The sequence below is a fragment of the Pinus tabuliformis genome, chromosome 7, assembly GCF_031772625.1.
Source record: "Pinus tabuliformis cultivar Carrire ecotype Pingquan chromosome 7, CPIR1, whole genome shotgun sequence".
In the NCBI taxonomy this organism is placed as follows: domain Eukaryota; kingdom Viridiplantae; phylum Streptophyta; class Pinopsida; order Pinales; family Pinaceae; genus Pinus; species Pinus tabuliformis.
In genome coordinates this window covers 972,302,678-972,328,296 of record NC_142293.1, presented here as the reverse complement: position 1 = coordinate 972,328,296, position 25,619 = coordinate 972,302,678, and the positions used below count along the sequence as shown (strand labels likewise).

The 25,619-nt window shown below is 34.6% G+C and overlaps 1 protein-coding gene across 1 annotated transcript; it reads right to left on the bottom strand.

Moving 5' to 3' along the window:
• Positions 1-16,765: 16,765 nt before the first annotated feature.
• On the bottom strand, positions 16,766-17,488 carry LOC149250856 (uncharacterized). The gene has a single exon (XM_089456486.1). The coding sequence runs from the start codon at positions 17,416-17,418 to the stop codon at positions 16,903-16,905; it is 516 nt and encodes a 171-aa protein (XP_089312612.1). The 5' UTR covers positions 17,419-17,488; the 3' UTR covers positions 16,766-16,902.
• Positions 17,489-25,619: the final 8,131 nt, after the last annotated feature.

Here is a 25,619-nt window from a genome sequence, read left to right as displayed (position 1 = left end):
GATACTAAGCTGCTTATGAATGTAAATCCATGTTTTTGTGTAGTTTTCCTCTTCTGTGATCTTGCAGGAGCTTGGTGAAGCTGGGCAAGTAAGGGAGGAGGTAGCTGGAAGCTGTCAAAGAGGAGAGAGATTGGATCAAAGGACTAGCGCAAGACACAGGTTGGTTCATCCTATTCCTCTTCGTTTACAATTCATAAAGAAGAATACGAAAATAGTTTTTCTTGTTTGTTGCTAAGGAACTGTCACACCTTAGTGGGATAGGGGCGTTCTGAGTAGACACTTTTCCCATCAACAATACCCCTCCCATGGTGAACAATGAAACCCTACCAAAAAACTAACAAACATGTGCTCCTCCCATGGTTGAATAAAATTTATTTGTATGATTGATATAATGAAATTTCCATTTCATGTATAAAACAGGTGTATTGCATTATTTATAGGCTTACAAGCCCCCCTGATTCCCAGTCTCCCTAGAATATTCCCAAGATGCTAGTCCTATGGGGATGTAGGAGTTGACTATACCTATTAATAATTAATTATTGATAATTAATTATCGCAGTGATGAAGCTAAATTGGATATGCTTGGTCCAAGATCAATCCAATATGAGATGAAACATGAGGGATTTTACGGTGGGCTTTCCTCACTAACCAAACATCACCTAATGAATATCATTCGTATAGTTCGTAGTGAGCAAGCGGAGGAGAAAAACTCAAGATAATGTGTGTCGAAGTGCAACAGAGTGAGGTGAATGGTGTTTAATGGTTTCAAGGATTAAAAACTAAAATAAACCTTGAGTGTATGAAAATTATCTTTTTTCACGCACTACAATTCCAATTCTTTTGTGATAATCATCTATAAATTTTCTTGAAATTAGTAGGATAAGTTTATATAATTTATTCAAGTTTGAGATTTGAATGAAAGAAGTCAAAATACTTGGAAGAACTTATTTATCTAAAAGGCCAAATGAATGAAATGATGCCTCCAAGGAGTTAGAATCCAAAAGGGAAAAATGGAAAGAAAAGGAATAAAATTCAAGGGATATGATTCCCCTAGACATTGAAGTTGTTATCAAGACTTTGAATTTAAAATTCCTAAAGAAATTGGTTGTACTTATAGGTAATTCTATTGATTTTATTAAATTGAAATGATATTCTATGTCAAATAAGAGATAATGTATGGAAGTGGCTTATTAATTAGTTAGGTCTCTCGTTTTCTCTAAATAAAAGGGAAGGAATTATTGCACTCACTTGTTTGATGAGAATTTGCATTGTTTTCATTTTGTTGAAAGAAAATAATGCATCATTTACTTTTTAAGAGCCCTTTATGATTTTTTATAAATTGATTATAAAAAAATTGGGCTTAATACTCTACTACTTATTTAAAAGGTCTACACATATCTATTCCTACAAACTAAAGCCATGTGCTTGTTCTCATAGCTTTAGGGTGATTTCTCCATAAGTTAATGGAGGTTAAAATAACTTCAAAGAAAATAATGTTCTAAGAACTCTATCCACTTGCAAAGGTGGAATATTTGAGTTAATTTATGCAAAACTACATTGATTTAATGGGGAAATGGGCATGGGAATGTAGAAATATTTTAATCAAGTATTTAGGCATTATAGTTATATCATCCCTCATATCATTGGCTTCCCATACTAAATTATATAATTCACTCTTGTGTTGCTTCCAATAAGGAAGACCATACTAAAGCACTAATGTTATGGAATACTATTAGAGCATTATAGTTATATCTTTCCTAATATCATTGGGTTATGTGAGGGACATGTATTGTTTAGGGTCTTTTTACTTCCAACAAGGAAGACTATACAGGAGAAAAGTTATTATGCAATACATACGAAACTAGATTTTATATTGTGTGAAGTAGCAATTTGAATAGATAATGCTTCAATATTTTGAATGATCTTATTTTTAGATGTGTTTTCTAGCATTAGGTTATAGAGTGAGACTAGGAAAAGCAATAATTTGTTAAAATGTTGAGTGACTTGAGTACAATTTTTTTTTTTTAACATAGTTTGAAGATCTTATTGTATGATATTTTTAAGTATTATTTGTCTTACATTTCATGATCTAAATTAAACATATGCCATTTAAGCTTGTATTTATTTTGTTTTATTTTATTTTGAAAAAAAACTTTATGTTTTATTGTGATGAATGATCACATTAAAATTTTGTGGTAAGTTATCTACTTGTAAACTCAATAAACCTGACACTTCCTTCGTTGCACATAAATGGTTAATGGGAACCCATTTTTTTTATATACAATAACTAAGCGGATAGACTTGTCTATTTTGGAATAGGGTTTTTAGGATTTTAATTTAATTATCAATAATTATTAGGAGGATGGTAGAGATTCAACCTACCTAGAATATTATAGAATATTCATATTAGTATAAAAAAATCAAAGGTTGGAGTTTATCTCCAAGGGAGTTATGTTTATTCAATTTAGTTTCCTAAATTGCTTTGCATAAATTATCATCCGAGGGTCGTAAGATGATGAAGTGTAGTGCATTGTATGTGCTAGTTAACCCTTCTTACTTCGTTGTTTTGTATTTTTATATTGTTTTGTTTTGGGGGTTTCCTTGATTTCTAATGATATACAGTCTAAATTATGAGAAAATGAGTCTAAATTTCCTAAGGAGAAGTATTCAAAATCTAAGCTAAAGGAAGGAAAAACAGAGTATCTATCCTATCCTGACATTTAATCCTAAGTCAAACTTAAAAGGTTAAGCTGTATGGAAAATTGAAATAATTATAGAAAATGAAAACTAACTAAAGAACGTTTAGTTTTCCAAGCCTCCAATTTTGAAAGATAACTTTCTTGAGATGGCAAACAAGCAACATACTGTACTCTATAGTTTAGAGAACTAAATCAATATAGTGTTGAAATGGTGACCAAAAATGTTTATCCACACAGTGCATTGGCAATCTGAACTAGGAAATAAATAATGGAGGAAACAAACAGTAAGTACACTAATCAACAATGCATCCTTGTTACTTTTCCACCTTACCCTATTAAAACAAAACATGTTTCATTTATGAAATACATAGGAGAAACGAGACTGCATCATTGAATTCTAACATTATGATACTGAACATAATTAAAATAAAAACAACTACAAGTCAAATCAATCTAAACTACAAATACTGCTAAAAGTAAATAATGAAGCTGAACTAAAGAGTAAACCAAATAACAAAAGAAAAACCTCCTTCACTGCAGGGGCCCTCTATAAGTGATTGAGTTGAGATGCTAACTATTTGAAGATACTCTTGCGAATGATCACTTGGTCAAACATGACTTCATACTATTAAGAGGAAAATAAGTTCCAAAATTACATAGATGTAAGTCTGAGCTTAATACATATAGAAATTCGAACTCTTTCTCAGTTCTTTACAACTGATATTTAAAGAAACATTCTTAACTGTGTTTTGAGAGAATTTAGCTACAAGTGGTTTCCACATATTACAACAGATCTACGTAAAGGGTTGATTAGCTACATGTGACTTTAAATCAGCAAGATGGTTGCATGAACTATTATCACCGGTGGCTGTTTTGAGTTATTTCTACAAAAAAACTGTCAGATTTATTAATTAGCCATGAAGAGTGGACACAGAGTCCTATTGCTCTCAGGTTTCTTCGTTTGACTCCACCTTTGACTGTGGTCTTGAGCTAGCTTTTTTATCGATTTGGGCTGGGTGACTAGGATACGATCCATGTCGTGACCATTCCAGGGATGCCCATGTGGTTGGTTTCCTCATTTGACACCTGTAACCTGCTCAACCATGGAAGTGGCTACAAAACACATGGTTAGCTACAGAATGGGTTACGTTCCATAGCTAATTTGCAAAAACTTATTTCAAATAGAAAAAACACAAAAGTATAGCATGTCAATCATTTAATGTCTTCCTTGAAACAAAATCTATCATTTATCAATGATGGGGATCTGTCTTTCATGGAAAAACAAGAGAAATAAGTGAGAAAAGTTGTCGAAGAGAGAGTAATTTTGAGCTCCAACATACCCCCACTACAAAATCATTGCATGTCCGCATGCAATTTTTTGAAACTGTGAACTCTTCTTTCCTATTGTATCTACTTAGATACCTCTGCTAGTACATCTAACATTCTTCTCTTGCTCCTCTTTGAAGTGACTGCCATCCTGGGTTTCTTCATGAGAAGTCTGTATTTAAGGTTGATCACTATTTTGTTCAAGTTTCCATTCTTCCTCTTCAACTTCCTATTCTTCTTGTACCATAGCCCTTGGTGCAGTATTGTATTATCATGAATGGCTTTATCCAATTTGCTTTGTTCCTTCAGGGTTTCATTTTCTTTCTTGATATGCCTATTCAATATCTCCAACTCATAGATTTCCTATTTGAGAGAGTGAGTTAGAGGTTCTTGTGGAATGACAGGTTAATCTGGATTGGCCGAGGATCCTGGATCCATTGAGGCACTTTTCTTTTCCAGTGATTCTATGTAATCATAAATTTGTTTTTGTACTAGGTCTATACTTGGGGATCCTCTGCTGGGACTTCTTTCAAAATATTGTCTGAGAGAGTTTTGAGGATTGTATGTAAATAGAACATTTTCAGGAGATGATACTCGAGTTTCTTCTTCTAGATTTATGAACTCCGTTTCCTTTGATGATACCTTCTTCACCATAGCTTGGAGTCTAGAACTCCTTGTAAGTTGTAGGGGGTTTATGTTTTCCTCTTTTGTACCCTTTTTTCCTTTCCTATATTTTCCTTCCTCTTGATTTGTTTCCTTATCTCTGTCAATTTTTCATAGATTGGTTGTCTTTCATATTGTTGTAATGGAGATTTAGGTTTGTTCTCAGTAATTCCACAATCTTTCTTTTTCATCTTCTTCTTCTGTTTGATTTTCTCTCGGATCTCTGTTAATTTTTCAGAGATTGGTTCTTCATCATTTTTCTGTACTAAATGCTCAGGGTTGCTTTGAATGGTTAGATTAGTATTCTTTCTCCTACTCTTTCCGATACTATATTTTTCAGGAGATTCTAGTGCCTCTTGGAAATGGTTTCTTATTAGAAAGTTTTCCGAGATGTCTCCCATTCTTTTTAGATGATATTCAACCAGTATTTTGACCAACCCATGATGGTACATGGTTGTCTCCAGGGATTCTATTTTCCTCTGTACATTTGAAGCCATCCTCCTTAGACTATTTAGACGGAAGAAAGGTAGGTTGATGTTTCCATTTTCTAGAAAGTTCATCAATAAACGTGTATGATAAACATACATACATCTGAATCTTCCCTCATAGGTAATAAATTTTTGTAATATCAAAAGCATGCTTCTCCATTTATTTTTGAGTGCTGAAATAGGAATACCTTTTCTAAACACAGTGACATCCATACCTGGGTTCTTGAGAATTACCTTCTCAGATTCACTGTGAAATTCTTTGTTTCTGAACCACCTCTCACCAAGTCTTGGCAGTTATGTAGCCTCTGCTATGTAAGGTTTTGCTACTACGAACTTAACGTCTCCAATCTCTACTTCTATACCATCGAATGATCTGGCAAATGATTTTGTGATATCCTTGTGATATCCATCAAATGTTTCAACGAATTTGAGCCATCCATTCTTCTGTAGCATCTCCTTCAGTTGTGGGTACCCTTCCATAAACTTTTCCCCTACAGGCTCTGCCCTGACAGTGAGTCCCATGGTCTTTGTTTCATAGAATTTGCTAACCTTCAGAATTACTCTCCTGGTCTATGAAATGGACTGTCTGCCCGTATGGTGAAAAAGAACGATGGGTTTGTATGGACTAAGTAGATAGTGAGGGTTTGGAGAGACGTGAATACTTTGGTCATATCGTGGTTATGACCGTTAGCAGATAGAGTTATTACAGACCATTTTAAGTACAGACTATGGAGACCGTAGCGGAGTTGTGGTATGATAAAATCACTATAGACCGTTGGGTATCGAATGTGGAAGATGTGGTGGAGATGTGGTAGTCAAATCAAATGATGACTTGTTAAGGAGACATATGATCATTCATATTATACATAACTTATGTTTATGACTTGATGTTTGAAATAAATTTTCATTTTAACTTAGAACTTAACCTTTTTCTTGATAATTCTTTTGGTGTTGATCCGTAGGTACTTTGAGCATGGTTGATCTCCAAAAGTTGATTCTTCAATTTCCTTGCATCCATGATTTATTTGTGAGCTATACAATTGTGCCAAAGCTGATAAATGTGTTGTAGCTGCAGAATCAGATTAGTTGCGGAATGGAACCGGCTGTAGAATGTGAAAAGAAGAAAAAGTGAAATATGGCTTATGAAATATGGATGTAGAAACAAAATGGAAATGTGTTATGATAGTGAGATGGAATGAGATGTAAGAAAAATGAAAATTAGGGTGAAATGGAGTAAAAATGTGAAAATAAAATGTAAATGAAAAATGACAGTGAGATGAAGTGGAACTGTAAAACAGAATGAAAACTAAATGAGATGGAATGAGACTATGAAATTGCAGACTCTATACTTCAAATAAATATAGCTTTTTGTCACTACTTATTATAGAAAGGAAATGGAAAATATAGGATGTCAGAAATCTCTGATTTTCACCCTGTGTTTTCTGTATAACTATGCCAATCAACGATTGGTTTTCAACCTTATACTGTTTATTATTTTATTATTATTATTATTATTATTATTATTATTATTATTATTATTATTATTATTATTATTATTATTGTTTTATTTTTATTTTTATTTTTTTTTATGAGTCATTTCTTGGGAAAAATAAAGACTAAGTTAGTGGAGAAGAAGGATTCTTCTTCACTAGCTTCATTTCAGAGTTATCCCAAAAAATCCTAATGAACTCTTCTCTTGAAACTGGTTTTTGATATATCTTCAACCGATCACCATTCACAGGAAGAGGTACCTTTTCCTCATCTATTGTTCTTATTCTAACCACTCCACTGTCAAAGACTTTTTCAATCTCATATGGCCCAAGCCAATAAGTTTGAAACTTCCCTTGAAAATCTTTGAACTTTGAATCAAACAATAGTGTCCAATCTCCTACCTAAAATTTCTTCTCCTTAATATATTCATCATGCCATTTAGCCCTCTTCTATTGGACTATATTAGTTCTTTGGACTACATATTGCCTGGTTTCATTGAGTTCATTGAGGTGCTCCAATCTATGTTTATTTGCCTCTGATAAATCCAATCCCAATTGGACTGCCATCTTGAAGGTTTTGATTTGAAACTCTATAGGGAACACGACTTGTTTCCCATAAACAAGTTCATAGGGTGTATGTCCCGTTGTGTTCCTCCATGTAGTTCCATAGGCCCATAAGGCTTCAAGAAACCTTTCTGCCCAATCTCTTCTATGTAGATGCATAGTCTTAGTGAGAATTCCTTCAATCATCTTATTTGTAGATTCAACTTTACCATTTGCTTGTGGATGATAGGGAGTAGATTTCCTATGTTTGATCTTGTAATTTTCCACAAGATCCTTCACCATTTTAGATGTAAATTGAGATCCTTGATCTATCACAATTTCTCTTGGAACACCAAAACAAGTGAAGATCTCAAAAAGAAAATTAACTACAGATTTTTCATTAGCAAAAGGTAATGCTTTGGCCTCTACCCATTTAGTGACATAATCAATGCATACAAATATACACTTCTTTTTGCTTATATGAAGGATTAATTGGCCCAAAAAAATCTAAGGCCCATTTTTCAAAAGGTTCAATGAGTACCTGAACTTGTAGTAGCATTTCATTTGAAGGAGCATGTTTCCCTACCCTCTGGTAGCTGTCACACCTCCTGACATATTCTTTGGCATCTTTGAAGATGGATGGCCAATAATATTCTAAAGAAAGGATTTTATAAGTTGTCCTCTTATTAGCAAAGTTTCCACCACACGGCTCATCATGACATGCTTTAAGAATCTCAGGCATTTCATCTTCCCTAACACATCTTTTGATCATAAGATCTGGGCCCGTTTTTATATAATTCATTAATGATCCATAAGTATCTTGCACTTATCTCAATGATTTTTCTTTTTTCTCTAGGAAACAAATGTGAAGGCAATTTCCGTGGGACTAAGTAATTAGCAATATCTGCAAACCAAGGAGTTTGAGTAGTCACTAGAAAAGGATATTCATCAGGAAACTTATCTTCAAAAGGAGTGTCATCTTTGATATTATGAATTCAAGACAAGAAATCAACAACTATGTTTTGTTTTCCAGGTCTATCTAGCACAGTAATATTGAATTCTTTCAAGAGTAAAAGCCATCTTGTAACTTTGCCATTAGTAATAGGTTTATTCATTAAATATCTAATTGCAGAGTGATCTGTATGAACAAAGGTTTTATAGCCTATTATATAATGTCTGAACATGTTGATTGCATGAACAACAACTAAAAGTTCCTTTTCAGTTACAGTATAGTTCAACTTAGTGGGAATCAAATTCTTACTTGTATAGTATATGGTATAGGGAATCAAGTCTTTTTGTCCTAATACAACTCCTAGACCTGTATCTGAAGCATCTGCTGAAATGTGAAAAGGTAGTTTCCAATTTGGACCTCTCAAGATGGGTGCTTCAGAAATTTTTGTTTTTAAAGTCTCAAATGCTAACTGGCAGTCAGGATTCCAATTGAATTCACAATCCTTGGTGAATAATTTGAAGAGTGGGGATGCTATTTTAGTGAAATTTTCTATAAATCGTCTATAGTATCCTGTGAATCCTAGAAAACATCAAACATCCTTTTGACAATTTGGAATTGATAATCTAGAGATGATTTCAACTTTAGATTTATCAACGTTAATCCCATCTCCTGAAATGTGATGCCCTAAAACAATACCTTCTCTAAACATTATAAAACATTTTTTATGGCTTAGTGAAAGGTTTGCTTCCTTACATATTTTAAGAACTCTTTCCAAATTTTCCAAAGCTTCTTCAAATGTATTTCCATAGACTATAAAATCATCCATATATACCTCTACACAATCATGTATTATATCAGAAAAAATTCCTAGTACTACTCCTTGGAATGTTGAAGGTGCATTACATAACCAAAAAGGAAGTACTCGGTAAGCATAAGTTCCCCATGGACAAGTAAATGTGGTTTTATCTTGATCTTCGGGTGCCACCTGAATCTGATTATAACCACTAAAACCATCCAAAAATGAGAAATACTTCTTTCCTGCTAATGTATTTAACACTTGATCTATAAAGGGCAAAGGAAAATGATCTTTAAGGGTAGCTTTATTCAATTCTCGGTAATCAATGCACACCCTCCACTTACCATTAATTTTAGGCACAATCACTAAAGGGGAAACCCATTGGCTATCTGAAATTGGGTAAATGAAGTTTACATTCAACAATTTTTGCAGCTCTTCTTTTAAGATTTGGATCCGTTCTTCTCTGAGCTTATCTGATAGGTCTGCAATTTTCCTCAATGTAGATGTGATGAATAGAAGTCTTAGGACTAATTCCTTTCATGTTCGTATATTCCTTGCATATGTAGCATAATGTTGTTGTAAAGTATTGATTAGCTTTTCCTTTTGTAATTTCTCTAAGTTATTGTTTATGTTCAATGTTCTCCCTACAAAGATTTCAATTATAGAGCTACCAAATTCTTCCATAGAATAAAGAGACATCTGCCTAGATGACAAATATTCGATGTTGGATTTTTCTTGAAATTGATCATGTTCATATTCTTGAGATGATTCAAACTTTTCCACTGTATTTAAGATTTGACTATCTTCACTAATATGTGAAATAGTAAAGAGAGGATCAATGTCATTTTCATCATCAATCCATTCTTTGTCATCTATTTCTGTGATTATTATTACTGGAGGATATAGAATGAATTTATTTGTTGAATTCCCATAAAAATATATACATATCACCATATCCAAGCTAATGAAAGCATCAATTGTGGCCAGCCAAGGTCTTCCTAGTATTAATGGATGTCCTCCTAGATTGTTCTTCAGGGTTAGGATCATAAAATCAACAGGATATTCCTAAGAATCTAAGGATATTTAAATATCTTCCAACACTCCATCTGGTTCGATTACAGATCTATCCGCTAATTGCAGTAATGTAGGTGTGTAAAGAAGATTAGGAAGCATGAGTTATTCCATGGTTTGTTTGCTCATGATGTTTATTGCTGCCCCAAAATCAATCAATGTATTTAGAATTTCGACTCCATTGATATGTGTTTTCCCAATTGGACTTCCTCGATCTACATATTTTTGTATGGCAATTTTTCTCATCATTATATCTGCTATTTTTCCTACCAGATGAATTCTTTTTGTTTCTTTTACTCTTCTTCCTGGTTTCTTTATGCTCAACTCCTTTATTGTTTTAGCTAATATTGGAATCTCCTTAATTGCTTGTAACAAAGGAATTTTGATACAGATATTTTTCAATTCATCTAGAAAATCATAATTGGGCAACATGATCTGCTTTTCTACACCTTTATCGACTTGTAGTCTTTCAGGAAAAGGAGGTTCATAAGTAGATACTGGCCTCTCAATGATAGGAGTTGAGTTCACTGGCTCTTTCTGTTTTTCATTCTCAGTATTTTGGTTTTGGAGAGATGTTCCCTCAAAACTTTTATTGGGCTCTAGAGAATCTTCCTCACAATTGTCTTATTCCTGAATAACTACAAAAGGCCTTTCCTTTTCTAATATCCTACTAGATCTTAGTTGAACATCATTGAGAACTAGAGGAGTGATCATATAAGTTGGAAATTGTTGTCCTTCCATCATGTAAGCATTCTGAGGATTTTTATTGTTGGGGTTTGGTAATGGTTGGGCAGGTAGCTGATTTGGTTTCTGCTTAAATGACAGTAAGAGTTAACGACTTTGGTTTTGTTGTGGAAATGGTAATGAAAGTTGAGGGTTCTGATTTTGAAGTTGTGGCTACTGATTTTGTTGTGGAATGTGTGGGGGAGGATAATACTAATATGATGGAGGATATTGATAATATTGAGAAAATCACCCATAAGGATTTTGTATTCCTTGTTTCCACAGTTGAGATTGAGATTTAGGTTGAGGCCAAGGTTGAGATTGAGATTGAGGTGAGGCCAAGGTTGCTCCAAAGAATTCCAATTTGGTGGGGGCTGAAGATACATTTGATTGTTAAATCCATGATTTTGTGGCCCCTTTCAAGGTTTTCTAGAGACAAAACAAAGAGGTTCTATTGAATTTGGAACTGTTTCTTCTCAGCCTTAAGACCTAGAATCAAAGGACAAACCCTGGTTTCATGATTCTTTGATCAAATTATAAAAGTCTCTATAATTTTTGCATCTAAAGGGCATTCTCTTAGATCATGTTTTCTTCTGCATTTTGGACAGAAAATAGCTAAAGCATCAGCCTCTGCCTTCTGCTTGTTTTGGAAGTTAAGGGTGTCTATTTACTCACTAAGACTCCCTAGGATATCTGTTTTGAATTCATGAAGCATATTACCAATTTCTGCCCTACTCACTCATCCAGTTGTAGACTTATTTACTCTAACAAGAGATGGATCTCTTGGTCCTTTCAGATTTTTGGATTTCCCTCTCGAGAGATGAACACATAACTCTCCTATATCACTTAATGGGAGTTGAGAGATATTTGCTTTCCCCATCATGTTAAGGATATCTATCCATTCATCTCTAGTGGCTTTTAGTAAAACAGCTTTTAAGGTGTCTTGATCTAAATTTTCCCTCTTTTCTCTCTTCAAATTATAGTTGAATATCTCAATCAAATCCTCTAAGTTTTAATCCTTTATTTTCATAATTTTGAACGCTTCATCTTTGTGATTGGTAGGCATGCAATAATCCAAATACCTATCCAAAAACATTTTTTTCATGTCATTCCATTTTCTAATGGACTCAGTGACTAACCCCATGAACCACTTCAAAGCAGCTCCTTTCAGTGTTGAAGGGAACAACTTAAGCTTTTGAGAGTCTTCTAGATAGTCATAGGTTCTACACAAGACTTCAAACTCAAATAAAAATGTTTCAGGATCCTCACTTTTTAACCCATGGAAGTTTGGGAGGACAGAAGGTGAGATATTTTTCATTGTGGCATTTGTTTCTTCATCCACTATAGGGAATCCAAAAGAATTATCTATTTCCCTATTTCCTCTGCCTCCTCCATTATTTCCTCTACCTCCTCCATAATTTCCTCTACCTCTTCCTCTACCCCCTCCTCCAAACAGTGTGAATTCTCCATCTTCTCCTTCTTCTACCATTATAGTTTCTTTAGGGTTAGTATAGGGTTCAACCTACAAGGTTACTTTCTCCTCCTCTATTTCTTCAATCAATTGTATATGAGAGAGAGGTTCTACTTCTTGTTCCTCACCAGGTATTCCTAATTCTTCAATTAAAATGTGCTCCCCCGTGGAGGTGAAATAGGCTACTCCTACTGTTGGAGATTCAAGAATTTTCTCCCCTAAGACTGATTTGGTAGATGAAGTAGGTGATTCTTTTCATTGGATTTCTTCTCCTGGAACTTGAGGAGCTCTATGGCCGGGAGTATGAGTTTGGGGTGGAGGTGTATCTTTTCTTGTTCTTGGTGGAGTGGGTGGTGTTGTAGGAATTGAACTCCTGCCTCTAGCTATAAATCTACCCCTAAAGTCTCTTTCTCTATGCATATCATTTTTTTTTTTTAATATAAGAGACAAAGTTACCTAGTTACACTTCCTTGGCAACGATGCCAAAAAAAAATTTCAGTTTAGTTTCCTAAATTTCTTTGCATAAATGATCAATCGAGGCTCGCAAGCTCATGAAGTGTAGTGCATTGTATGTGCTAGTTAACCCTTCTTACTTCGTTGTTTTGCATTTTTATATTGTTTTGTTTTGGGGGTTTCCTTGATTTCTAATGATATACAGTCTAAATTATGAGAAATTGAGTCTAAATTTCCTAAAGGTGAACTAATCAAAATCTAAGTTAAAGGAAGGAAAAAGAGAGTATCTATCCTATCGTAACATTTAATCCTAAGTCAAAATTAAAAGGTGAAGCTCTAATGCAAATTGAAATAATTACAGAGAATGAAAAGTAACTAAAGCACTTTTAGTTGTCCAAGCCTCCAATTTTGAAAGACAACTTTCTCGAGATGGCAAACAAGAAACCTACTGTACTCTATAGTTTAGGGAACTAAATCAATATAGTGTTGAAATGGTGACCAAAAACGTTTATCCACGCAGTGAATTGGCAATTTGAACTAGGAAATAAATAACAAAGGAAACAAACACGAAGTACAATAATCAACAATGCATCCTTGTTACTTTTGCACCTTACCCAGTTAAAACAAAACAAGTTTCATTTATGAAATATATAGGAGAAACGAGACTGCATCATCGAATTCTAAAATTATGCTACTGAACATAATTAAAATAAAAACAACTACAAGAAATCAATCTAAACTACAAATACTGTTAAAAGTAAATAATGAAGATGAACTGAACAGTAAAAAAAATAACAAAAGAAAAACCTCGTTCACTGCACGGGCCTTCTGCAACTGATGGAGTTGAGCTGCTAACTATCTGAAGATACTCTTGCAAATGATCACTTGGTGAAACACGACTTCATATTATTAATAGGAAAATAAGTTCCAAAATTAGAGATATGTAAGTCTAAGCTTAATACATATAGAAAGTCGAACTCTTTAGTTCTTTACAACTTATATTTAAAGAAACATTCTTAAATGTCTTTTGAGAGAATTTAGCTACAGGTGGTTTCCACGTATTACAAGAGATCTGCGTAAAGGGTTGAGCAACTACACGTGACTTTAAATTAGCAAGATGGTTGCATGAATTGTTGTCATTGATGGCTGGTTTGAGTTATTGCTATAACAAAACTGTCGGATTTATTAATTAGCCACAAAGAGTGGACAAGGAGTCCTATTTCTCTCGGGTTTCTTCGTTTGACTCCACCTTTGAGTGTGGTCTTGAGCTGGCCTTTTTGTCAATCTAGGCTAGGTGACTAGGATAGCATCCATGTCATGACCATTCCATAGATTCCCATGTTGTTGGTTTCCCAACCATGAGAGTGGCTACTCAACACATGGTAGTTGCAGAATGGACTACCTTCCATAGCTAATTTGCAAAAACTTATTTCAAATAGCAAAAACATAAAAGTATAGCATGTCAATAATTTAATGTCTTCCTTGGAACAAAATCTATCATTTATCAATGATGGGAATCTGCCTTTCATGGAAAAGAAAGAGAAAGAAGTGATAAAAGTTGTCAAAGAGAGAGTAATTCTGAGGTCCAACAAGTTACTCAACATTTTTTCCTTTTAATTAAATTGATTAATTAAAAAAAAGGCATAAGAACAAGTTCCATATGAAGTGAATTAATTTTTTGTGGGCATGCGGTATTGATAATCCATGGTAGTCTCACATCATTTTTAGCCCTTTCCTATATATTCATGGATGCAATTTCATATTTATTGAAGAGTAATTTCCTTTTCCTTTCAATTAATTTCCCAAAGATAAGGATTACAACTCACATGCAATATTGAGAATTCAATTTCATCTTATTGGCTTTGGTGTGGGCATGCAAACTTGAAAAATAAAATCTAAGGAGGCTTCAAATAAAATTTACAACATTCTTTCTAGTCCTATATTTTTCATAGTTTTATAGGCAATTTGAGTCCTTGAGCCAATGATAAAAAAATCTATTTTTTTCATGGTTTTATATCTGGTATAACATCCTTCATTTACTTGCATGCTATTTCAAACTATATCCATTCTTTATTTCTTTCCTTTCTTGGTTCACTTTTCAAATTTGCATTTATATTATGACAAGGGTTTTCCTTACACAAATTATATGGTATTTCTTAGCTTTGAACTTTGTCTTTCTAAAAGTCCCTTTTTGAGCTTTTAAATTGCTTTATGTTGAATATTTTTGTGTGTATTTCTAACCTTATTAAATTATATAAAAATCTAAAAAAAACTCATTTCTACTTAGAAATGGTAACTTTCAACCTTGGATGCCTGCTTGAAGAGTGATTACCATCTATTTTTTCATTACTTCCAAAACAAAAACCTTTAATTATATAGTTGGTTACTTTAGACATCATAAGTAAATATGGTCAAATTATTCTTACATAAAGAACGAATAAAAGAAAAATCCATTTTCGAAAGCCATTAAAACAAGTCTCTCATTGAAACTTCAAGCATGTCCAAAAAAGAGAGAAAGAAAACTATTACCCAATTCCCTTAGGTAGCTGGGATATTAGACTTTATTAATTTTACAAATGAATACATGCTTTGGATACAATTTCTAGATACATTCTCATGTGCCTTTGTTTGTTTGGCATAACATCTCAAAAATATACAAATTAGTGTGATGTTTAGTCCAATAACAAATTTTCATACTTTCATAAGGATAATGCCTTATATCAAAAGGGAATCTCCTCTCTATGCCATGAATCTCCTCTCTATGGTATATTTTTTTTTCCAATCTAGTGCAGATTAAAAATTATCCATTATTAAATGGTAGAAGATGAAACCAACAATGCAAATGTTGTCATATTTTTTGCTCATGTAAATATAATCAACCAACAAAATTTATGTTCTTAATCTTATTTCCAAGAATAAATGCAATGTGTTTGTATATATATAATAAAACTAAATGAAAATGAGGATGGTAGCTTTCTGATATATAATTATATACTAATTAAGTTTTAGGTATTTTACATATAGCCTCAGCATAGCTTGATAGGTATAAAAAGATGTGTTCAAGCATTAAAATTTCTATGTAAAATATAGGTGACACTTATAAATAAAATTTCCATTAATTTGATTAATGCAATTAAACATTAAAAAATTACCCATACAAAAGAGCACTTTTGAAATAGGTGTGCATCACTTGTAATTTAAATATATATTCATTCCAAATTTCTCTTTTTCCCCACATGGCCATTCCATCTCTTTTGCCACAATCATCTATAAATATAAATAAACTTGAGTAAATTAAGAAGAAAAGTTTAACCAATTTATAAGAGTTTGAGATTTGAAACAAATAAGTCAAAACACTTGCCATCATAGCGTCAATGTTGGAAGAAGCCAAATGAGTGAAATGAGGCCTTGAAAGTTTTTTAATGGGAAAGAGGGATCGGAACAAAATAGGATGGATATGATTCTCCTAGAATGGGAAGTTGCTATGAAGACTTTGTAGTAAAAATCCATTGAGAAATTGACTCCTCTCCTTCTAGGTCATTTTATTGCTTTCCTTAAATTGAAAAGATAAGATATTGTATGTTGAATAAGAGATAATGTATGGAAGTGGCTTATTAATTAAAAGGGTTGTTTCTTTTCCCTCAAAATTTAGAGGAATTATTATAGTATTCACTTATCTTAGGAGGAGCTTTTGTATTGTTGTCATTTGTTTGGAAGAAAATAATGCCTTTTAAGAGCCCTTATGATTTTAGCTAAATTGGTGATAAAACAAGAGAGTTTAATAAAGTACTACTTGTTTAAAAATCTACACATAAACTATGAGTTGCTTTCTTTCATACAAATTAAACTAAAATGAGTTACTTGCTGTCATTGCTTTAGGGTGATTTCCCATAATCATATTGGTTCCTTTAACACACAGAAGAATATGATGTTGTAAATGATTTTTCCAACCACAACAACGTAAGTAAAAATAAAAAGATAAGTGTGTAGTTATTTTAAATGATAATTTTTTCTCAAATCACAACGTAAGTAAGTAAAAAGATTAGGGATAGTGGACCGCATGAAGACTAGTTATTTTAAATATGTGTGCATATATTTAAAACTAAGTAGGATAGCAGAAAAAGAAAGAGTACATCCATTAAGCCCTCATATAATGATAGAGTTAAGCGCTGAGAGGTGAGGTGATAGTGATTATTTATTTATTAATTAGAGGGGGCGGCGTGGGCGTCAATTAGCTGAAGCCAGGCCTCGCATGAGACGGGCGGCATTGAGGTCGTTGGCGTTGGCGGCCACGAACTCGTCGAAGCTGATGAAGCAGTCTTTGTTAGAGTCCACGTCCTTCATCACCCCATCAATTTCCTCCTCCGTTGCGCTGCACTTGAGGATGGCGCTCAGTTCCGATTTCGATATTTTGCCGTCCCCGTTGGTGTCGAACTTGCGGAACACGTCCTCCAGCTCCAGACGGCCGGGCAGGGCGGCACATTGCACAGCTGAAGCGGAGTCTCGCATGAGACGGGCGGCATTGAGGTTCTTGGAGTTGGCCTCCACGAACTCGTCGAAGTTGATGAAGCCGTCTTTGTTGGAGTCCACCTCCTTCATCACCCCTTCAATCTCCGCCAACGTAATCAGGGAACTCAGTTCCGACGTGGATATTTTGCCGTCGCCGTTGGTGTCGAACTTGCGGAACACGTTCTCAAGCTCGCGGCGGCTGCTCAGGGCGGCACATTGCACAGCTGAAGCCATTCTCACGCCTGAACAAGGTGAAGGCAAAGGCAAAGGCAAGCAAATACTACAAAAATACGAAAGACGAAATGGCGCTGTAGGTGGTGTGGAGGAGTGGAAGCCAAGGTCATCGTTATATAGGGCTTTTTCCGAATCTATGCCACGTGTCCACAGCGCACTAATTTCGGGGATGCTTTACGCAATTATTTTGTACCCACCAACGAATGCTGATGTGCCAAGGTGCGAAATTGTAATTTGATGTGCCAAGATTCTGTGTGGCGAACAGAAAAGTAGAAATGTTTGATGCTGTGTGGTGAGCAATAGAAATAATAAATGTAATGTTAACGTTTGATAAAGGGAGGGAGGGAATCTACTTTGGTCCTTTTGGAAGGAAGACTCGCGATACATGGACACACGGTTGGGTTTGCAGTGAAGAAAAGCCTCACAAAGCGAGCTTGCATGACTAACCAACAAACCCAACCCTATTCTTGCATGACTAAAGTAAAATATTTATATGGGGCCCACTATTCTTATCATATAATGTGGAATATATAAAATATTTCCCTTAACAAATCAATATACCCAACATATAAATTGAATGTATTAAATTCCCTTAACTCGGAAGGGTGGTCTATAAGCGATAAAAGGCTTTGAGAGAGTCATGGATGAGAGCATGAATGTAGTCGTGCTCATGCCAATACCGGTTGCTTCCAACACAATGTTTATTGTAGTGCTTATCTATTTATACATGCCCATGCATCAAATCTTCTCTCACACACACGTTGATCCACGCAATAATATCATTGAATTCTAATTCTTGACAATTTAATGCACATTTCTCGGATATGTTCTAGGACAGATAAAGTGCTAAGTATTTAAGCTGCAAATATGGTTACGAAAGGGCCATGGTGCTGAGGCAATCTTTCTTTAAGAAAGATCGCATAGTTGTAAACATATTTTATTTATTCTTCAAACACTTGCCAGTAGAAGCCAAGTCAAGCTCCGTGAGATTCGTTGCTATCAAAAATTCTTCTCTATAGGGCTATTGACAAGTTTCAACTCAAATCGAAAGGATATGTCATTTTTATGGTTTCAATCCCACTATGATGAGGTATTATAGGAGTACGTTGTTTCTAACTTGTTTACAGAGCTTCACGAAATTACAAATCTAAGTGCAGTATATACTGAATTGACTTATGCTCCAAAAGGGACACAAATCTTGTTGAATTTCTTATGATTAAGGTAGGGTCTTAAATAAACATTTTGATACCAATGTTAGACCAAATCAATATTGAAATGTTCAAAAATTTGTAGGTTTGTGACTCCGTCAAAACATTGCAACATAATTAATTACCAAGGAAAGGGTGGGAACCAGTTTCAACAATATTTTTAATTACAACATTTATCACTTAGAACTACTCAGAATAGCCACAATAGTAGTTTGAATACTCCAATGAAATCACAACAAAAATGTTATTGTAATTCACCAAATATTTTGAAAAACATAATGGGGTGTGTGTACAACTCCCATCTTGGAGAAAATGTTCAATGTGGAGTGGGATTCCTTAGGGCACAAAATTGGTACATTTTAGGGATTTTATATTAATAAAGTTATATTATGGGCCCAAACCCTTACACAATGCTTCAATATTTTGACATAAGATAAAATCAACATTCCTAACAACAAAATTGTAACCTCTAAGGCTACAATCCTCCCTATAAGGAAAACAAAATGAATATATACTTGACAAAAGTACCCAAGTATCAAAAGAAATTTACATAGCAACATGGATAAATAGAGTTTGATACTACTATAAAAGACCAACCAGAAGCTTGATAATCTGCAATGACCATGTCGTCTTGGAAACATCACTGGACCATCTCCTCCCATTTCATGTTGAGCTCCACTACTTTTAGAGAACTCCCAGGAAAAAACATGAACATTCACGGAATAGATCTTCTCATTAAGGCCAATCAATGCTTGTTCCATATGAGCTTGAAGCCCAAGTAACTTAGCCTCTAGGAATAGTTGAAATTATTGCATTTTCATTTCAACCATATCTTCCAACTGATGGATGGATAGTTGTAGCACTTAGATAGCCTCCAACATCCTCTTAGACATTATACTAGCATATACGTTGTCCTTAATAGCCAAGGGATTAGCCATCATTGAACAAAATATTTTCACCCAACTAGATGAATCACTCACCAATATTCTCCACAATTCTAGCGAAAAATGAATTAGTGACACTTGGATAGAATGAGAGGCTAGGTAATTCATTTTATACATAGGGCTGAGCACCTGCCACAAAGTTGAACTAGAATAAGGATTTCAAATCCATTTAAAGATAATTAATAGTACCAATATTGAATGGGATATGAATTCTATGGGAACATAGTTAAGGCCATCCCATTGCTTAATGATAAAAACTCCAAGACCAAGGAATTCCAGAGAAAATCCTACTAGGGGTATATTAAGTAGACTAGACTCTCAACATAACAAAGGAATAATGTGACTTGCCACTTGTTTATGAAAACATGACAGTGGGATGAAACCTCAAGGATCCATGGATGGAAAAGGGAATGGTGTCAAATCTCAAAGGCCTTCTGTTTCTAGAGGAGAGCCTTGGAAAGATCTATATAAGAGATTATAATGCACCATTCTTTTCTAGAGATTTTTCCTATGATATCAATGAAAATGAGGGCATAATTACACCTTAGGGAACCAACCGTGACTTAGTGAATAAAGATATTAGTGAGACAAAATATATATTTCCAAGTTGCCTTGGTCCATATATGATCCTTTTTTGGCCTAAGTATCTACGACCAAATTGAGACACCTCTGCAGGTGGAAAAAAACCAATTTCTCAAACTAAGATGAAGTCACACTAATTCTTGAGAGAAAAGGAGAAGGATCACAACATATTGTCTTTAAATCCTTGGTCACCTCATGGATCACAATCAATGAGTCATTGAATATCATTAGCTTAGTCATTTAAGATCATGATAAGCTGAAGTAATGTTTGGAGCAATGATTATCTTGAGAAGAGAAACAAAAAGGTGTCACAAAGATATTGGGTTATGAATTTGAAATTATTTAGAGAAATGGAAAAAAATATTGTGGCATATGTAATCTCAAGGAAAGAGGATGATACAAATGGTTTAATATGTGCTATGTCCATTCCAAACTATTACTAGGAGGAAGAAGTAAGGATAGAATGGAAGCACCATGAAAATGTATGAAAGATCATTCAATAGCTACAAGAGGGCCCGGATGTAGTATACAAATTTACATGGAAAAATTATTTGCGATGGTATCAATATTTCTTATACTTATGAGAGAATTCTCAACTCAAACAAAAGGTCCTTTTGAAATTACACACTTATCCTATAGGAGGACATTCAGGGATTTTGAAGACATACCATTGGATCAAGAAATAATTTTTTGGTAAGGTATCAAATTAGATGTGAAAAAGTTTGTGGAAGAATGCGTGGTATGCCAATGAAATAAACGAGATCCTATCAAGACACAAAGGCTCCTTCAACCATCATCCATACCAAGCTAGTGTTGCAAAGAGGTTTCAATGCATTATATTATAGATTTACCCAAATATAAATGAAAGAGTGTCATTATGGTAGAAATAGATTGGATGAAGAAGTTTGCCCTCTTTTTCTCTCTTTCTAATCTTTTTAAAGAAAGTATTTTCGTAGAAAAATTCATGGAAATGGCCTAAAAGCTACATGGAATACCAATATTTTTTGTAAGTGACATGGATCCAATTTTCACTAGGAAATTTTGGACTTAATTATTTTCTTGATTAGGTACTCAATTGGCCAAGAACTCACCTTAAAATCGTCAATATGAGGGGAAAATTAAGGTAGTGAAAAAATATTTAGAAGGATACCTATGTCACTTAGCATATGATAGGTAGAGAGAATGGGTCAAATGGCTTCCCTTGGAAAAATGGCGGTACAACACATCCTTCCATACTTCATCATCCTCCATCCATCACATCACCCTTGAAATGTACTTTTCTAACTTACAATCCGATGGTCACGATATGTTCTAGACATGAAGTGATCCAATGGTTCATTCTCTCCTTGGTATTAGTGACACTTGATCCATGGCTTAACACTTGATTGGTACATGATCTCTATTTAAAGAGCATGGAGGGTCATTTGTAGGGTGATCGTTCATGAGATAAGCTTATGTAAATTTTCTTTCTTTTATTAATAAATTTCCTGAAGTGGCCATGTCGGTTCAGGTCATGGATTGTTTCCCTCTTTGAAGGTTTTAACCACATGAAGAATACTAGTGTATTGATCTGTGATCTCTTTGTGAGTGGTGTCCTTCGGTGTTCTATCTGAGGAATTTACCATGTAAATTCCTACAATTGCTACTACATTTAAGATAATTTTACTCCAAGTGATATTTTTGTAGTTCTCAACAAGTGTAGTGGTGAAAGTGTGAAACCAACCCCTAGAAATAATGATGACCAATTTTTCTTTTTGATACCTTTATGAATATGATACAATACGCTTCTCACTCGTCTATAAGGTAAAATCTAACTACATAAGTAATATTCTCTTGATGTTGGTGTTGATGTTCGAAAAAAGAATGAACATATTTGATTACATAGGGGATTTCGATATGTAATAGGAAATAACAAATGGGTTTCTACAATAGAGAAATAAAATTATGTTGGAAACAACACCAAGATTGAAAATGATTCACCATTATGATCATAACAACTATTTATATATCCCACTCATTGAATATTAGCTAGGATGTTATTTATGAATCCTATTAAATGAAAAATATGAAGTTAATATGGATCAATAATAGTCCCATTGCACATGAAAATGTATATGAAGAGCCTTGAAAAATGACATGAAAAGTTAGCTATGTCACTAGTTTCAAAGCCTTTAGAAATTTCATAGCTATGTTTTTACTTCCCATATCACAAAATTTTGAGTTTTTCAAACAGAATATTATTTGTGGGGAGTTCATAGCAAGGTTTACTAAGTTAAGTTTCTTTTGGTAGTGATCGACCCGCCAACATGTCAGGGAATCTCCCCGATAAGAAGTCCTAACTAGACCTTAGACCGTTTGGAGTATGAGTCCTAGCAGTGGGTAGTAAAGATATGCCTAGACTACAATAGTGCACAGAGGTAAAAAAAAGTATCCTTGTCGGAAGCAATTGTGTGACCTTGCAGTGAGTCAAGAGAGATGCATGCAGAGGTTCTAACACATAGAGGTGGAAAGGAAGTGTTCCCCTTGCAAGCCTATAATAATACGTAACCTGAAAGGAACACATGAGCTTAATGACATCACAAACTCGAAAGTAGAATAGTCGTCAATCCAAAGTGATGAGTTAAATCAACAACATGTTTCAATGAGATTCATACAATCACACATGGAATAGTCCATACATAAATGTTTAAGTTAAAACTACATACATTGCTAAAGTAACCAGAATAGTTGAACTACAATAACAACATATGCATGAAACATGTTGGCTCTGTAATATTATATGCATGAAGCAATGGCATGGAAATTTGTGTATCTTTCCAGAGTAGGACATGATCGGACAGCACAAAGCTACTAGTCAAAACTGCGCAATTTTGGGAGGCAGTTCAGAACAAGCAGTAGGGGCTTCTAGACGTAACTGCACAGATTTTGGGGTGATTGCAAAGTGAGGGAGAAGGGCAGGTGCCAATCAAAACTATGTAATTTTCTGAGGGAGAGAAGAGCACACCATCATGGGGCCTACCTGTTAGATCTGCTTAATTTCTCGGTACAGTGCAGCGACATGTAATAGGGACCTGTCCCACATTTCTACGCAGTTTATACATGCAATACAAGGCAAGCAGCTGGAAAATTTTAGCGCAATTTTGGGGATCAGTGGAGCCCTGGGTCATAACTCACTTCAGTTTTTCCAATTGACCAGAGAAAAGGTTGATGTGTGATCTTTACAGGAAGCGAAGACTAGATTGGATTTCGGGACAACTTCTACATTGTTCTAGAAGATAGTGAGCTAACCCATTTCCAAAATTGTGTAGTGCATTGCCCAGATGATCTGTGTAGTTTTCCAAAGAAAGGTTGGGCTGCTCTATGCAATTTCTGGGAGCAAGGCTGTTGGATAGTTAGGAAAACACTGCATATTTTTTTATATGAAAAACACTACTACGAGATGAGGTCCTAGGCATACACCTCTGCACAATTTCGGAGTGTAGTGCAACCTAAGAAGTTGATGGACAAAACTATGCATTTTCTAATGACATGACACTGTTGTGGGATGGGTTTGTGGGAGGAAACCTCTGCACATTTTCTGAATGCAGGAAAGGTAGACTGCCCTATGCATTTTTTGAGAGCAGTGTTGGTTTCCTATCTGATCTTCTCATTTCTAGAGAGAATAGGTGGCTGCATGAATGCTTTGCACATTTCTAGAGAGAAATCCTAGATGGGTAGCTAAGAGACAAAAGTGCACAGTTTCTGAAGATAGTGGGTTTCGGTTGGGGAAGGACATTGGAGGAAACCGCTACATAGTTTTGGATGCCAAGGGAGGTTGGCGTCTCTGCACATTGTGTGGTTCCAACAGGCAAGGGAAAAATCTTGAGGGTTGCAGAAGTGAAGAGTGAAGTTCTGAAAAGCTAGATGAGGTTAGGTTGCCTAGGAAATTGGTTAAGTGTGAGATGAGTGAAACTGATGTAGACAGTGAGAGAACTTGACTATGATCACACATGAACTCTTAGTGATACAACAGAGACCATTCATAACATAAAAGACATACTCTACTTGATGCAACAACCTTTGTGACAAGAGTGTGTAAAGTGAGAGTGAAACATGTTTATGTAATGAGAATGACCCATACGTAAAAGATTTCCCCTTGAAGCAGAACAACATTCCCTTTTCATGGCAAACAATAATCCCCATGCCCAAATATGACACATACTGCATAAAGATGAGAACATGAACAAATATTAAGATCAAGTATAGGGCTTGAGATCATCATCTTACCAATAAGTGACCAAGGAACGATTGATCACAGGATCCACGGTAGGCTCCGAAATTTGCATGCAAGCCAAAATTTTGGATGGTGGTTGTAGCTGCTACTATAGTTTCCAACATACAATCAATAGTAGTATAGTTTTATAAACTCTCATGAAAGAGTAAAGAAAGAACTTATTTTGGATGTCAAATTAAGGATGACCTAACCATGCAAGTAATTTTTTTGGTTACTTAAATGGACTTCAACATATTGACTTACATCTTGTACAACAATCTTGAAAATCAATGATAATTGACTCTATGAAAGAACCTTTGGATACACTTTAATAAAATGATTATTATACAAGGAAAAATAATAGATATTTATGATCATAGTTGGGTCTAAAGAGGAAGATTGTATATGCATGGAACTAGATGTGAAGTTAAGAATAACTTGTTGAATAGTGTTTGATGCTATTTTAAATTTTAATATACTTTTTTTTAACATAAATTAAATTTTGGTGCTTTCATTATGTTCCATTATTGTGCCAAGTGCATTGAAATTAATCTATGCCATTAATCTATGTCCCATGATAATATTAAAAATTTAATAAGCCATTAATTCAATCTCATATTAATTCTTGGCTTATTATGGCTTGGTAATATATGCTTCATTTCCCAACAACAAAGAATCTGTGGCATATTTGTTGAATTAAGTTGGTGATTCCTTTTGGTATCGAGGCAAGTGCAATCTAGTATACTGGTATATCCTATAGTACTGATTTAATTAGAATTAATCTGCCTGCTCTAGATAGCCATCTCTACTGCTAGATGTTGATGCACCCTTCAATTTTTGCAATGAGCCAAGTCCAGCCTCCATGTCTAGTCTTGTGAATTGAAATTGTCGTAGTGCATGTCTTTGTTCATTTAGTAAACAACACACATGCATAATGGTTGATTTTTTGTAATTGGGCATCATTCTTGTAGCTTTAAAAAACATGGACAAAATATGCTTGAAACAAGTGGTGTCCCGAATAGATCCATCTAAAAGTATTTGTACGTCATCAACAAATAAAAGATGCATTATATAGGATACATATGTCATCTTGACCCCACTAAAATACCCGGATTATCGGGCATTGGTTATGAGCCCACTTAATCCTTCCATGGTGGAGAGGAATAAGAGAGGTGATAAAGGACACCAATGTCTATATGATGCAATCCCATTGAT

Bases quoted from the DNA above. Each gene is read 5' to 3' on its own strand.
- LOC149250856 (XM_089456486.1), bottom strand. From the start codon at position 17,418: ATGGCTTCAGCTGTGCAATGTGCCGCCCTGAGCAGCCGCCGCGAGCTT.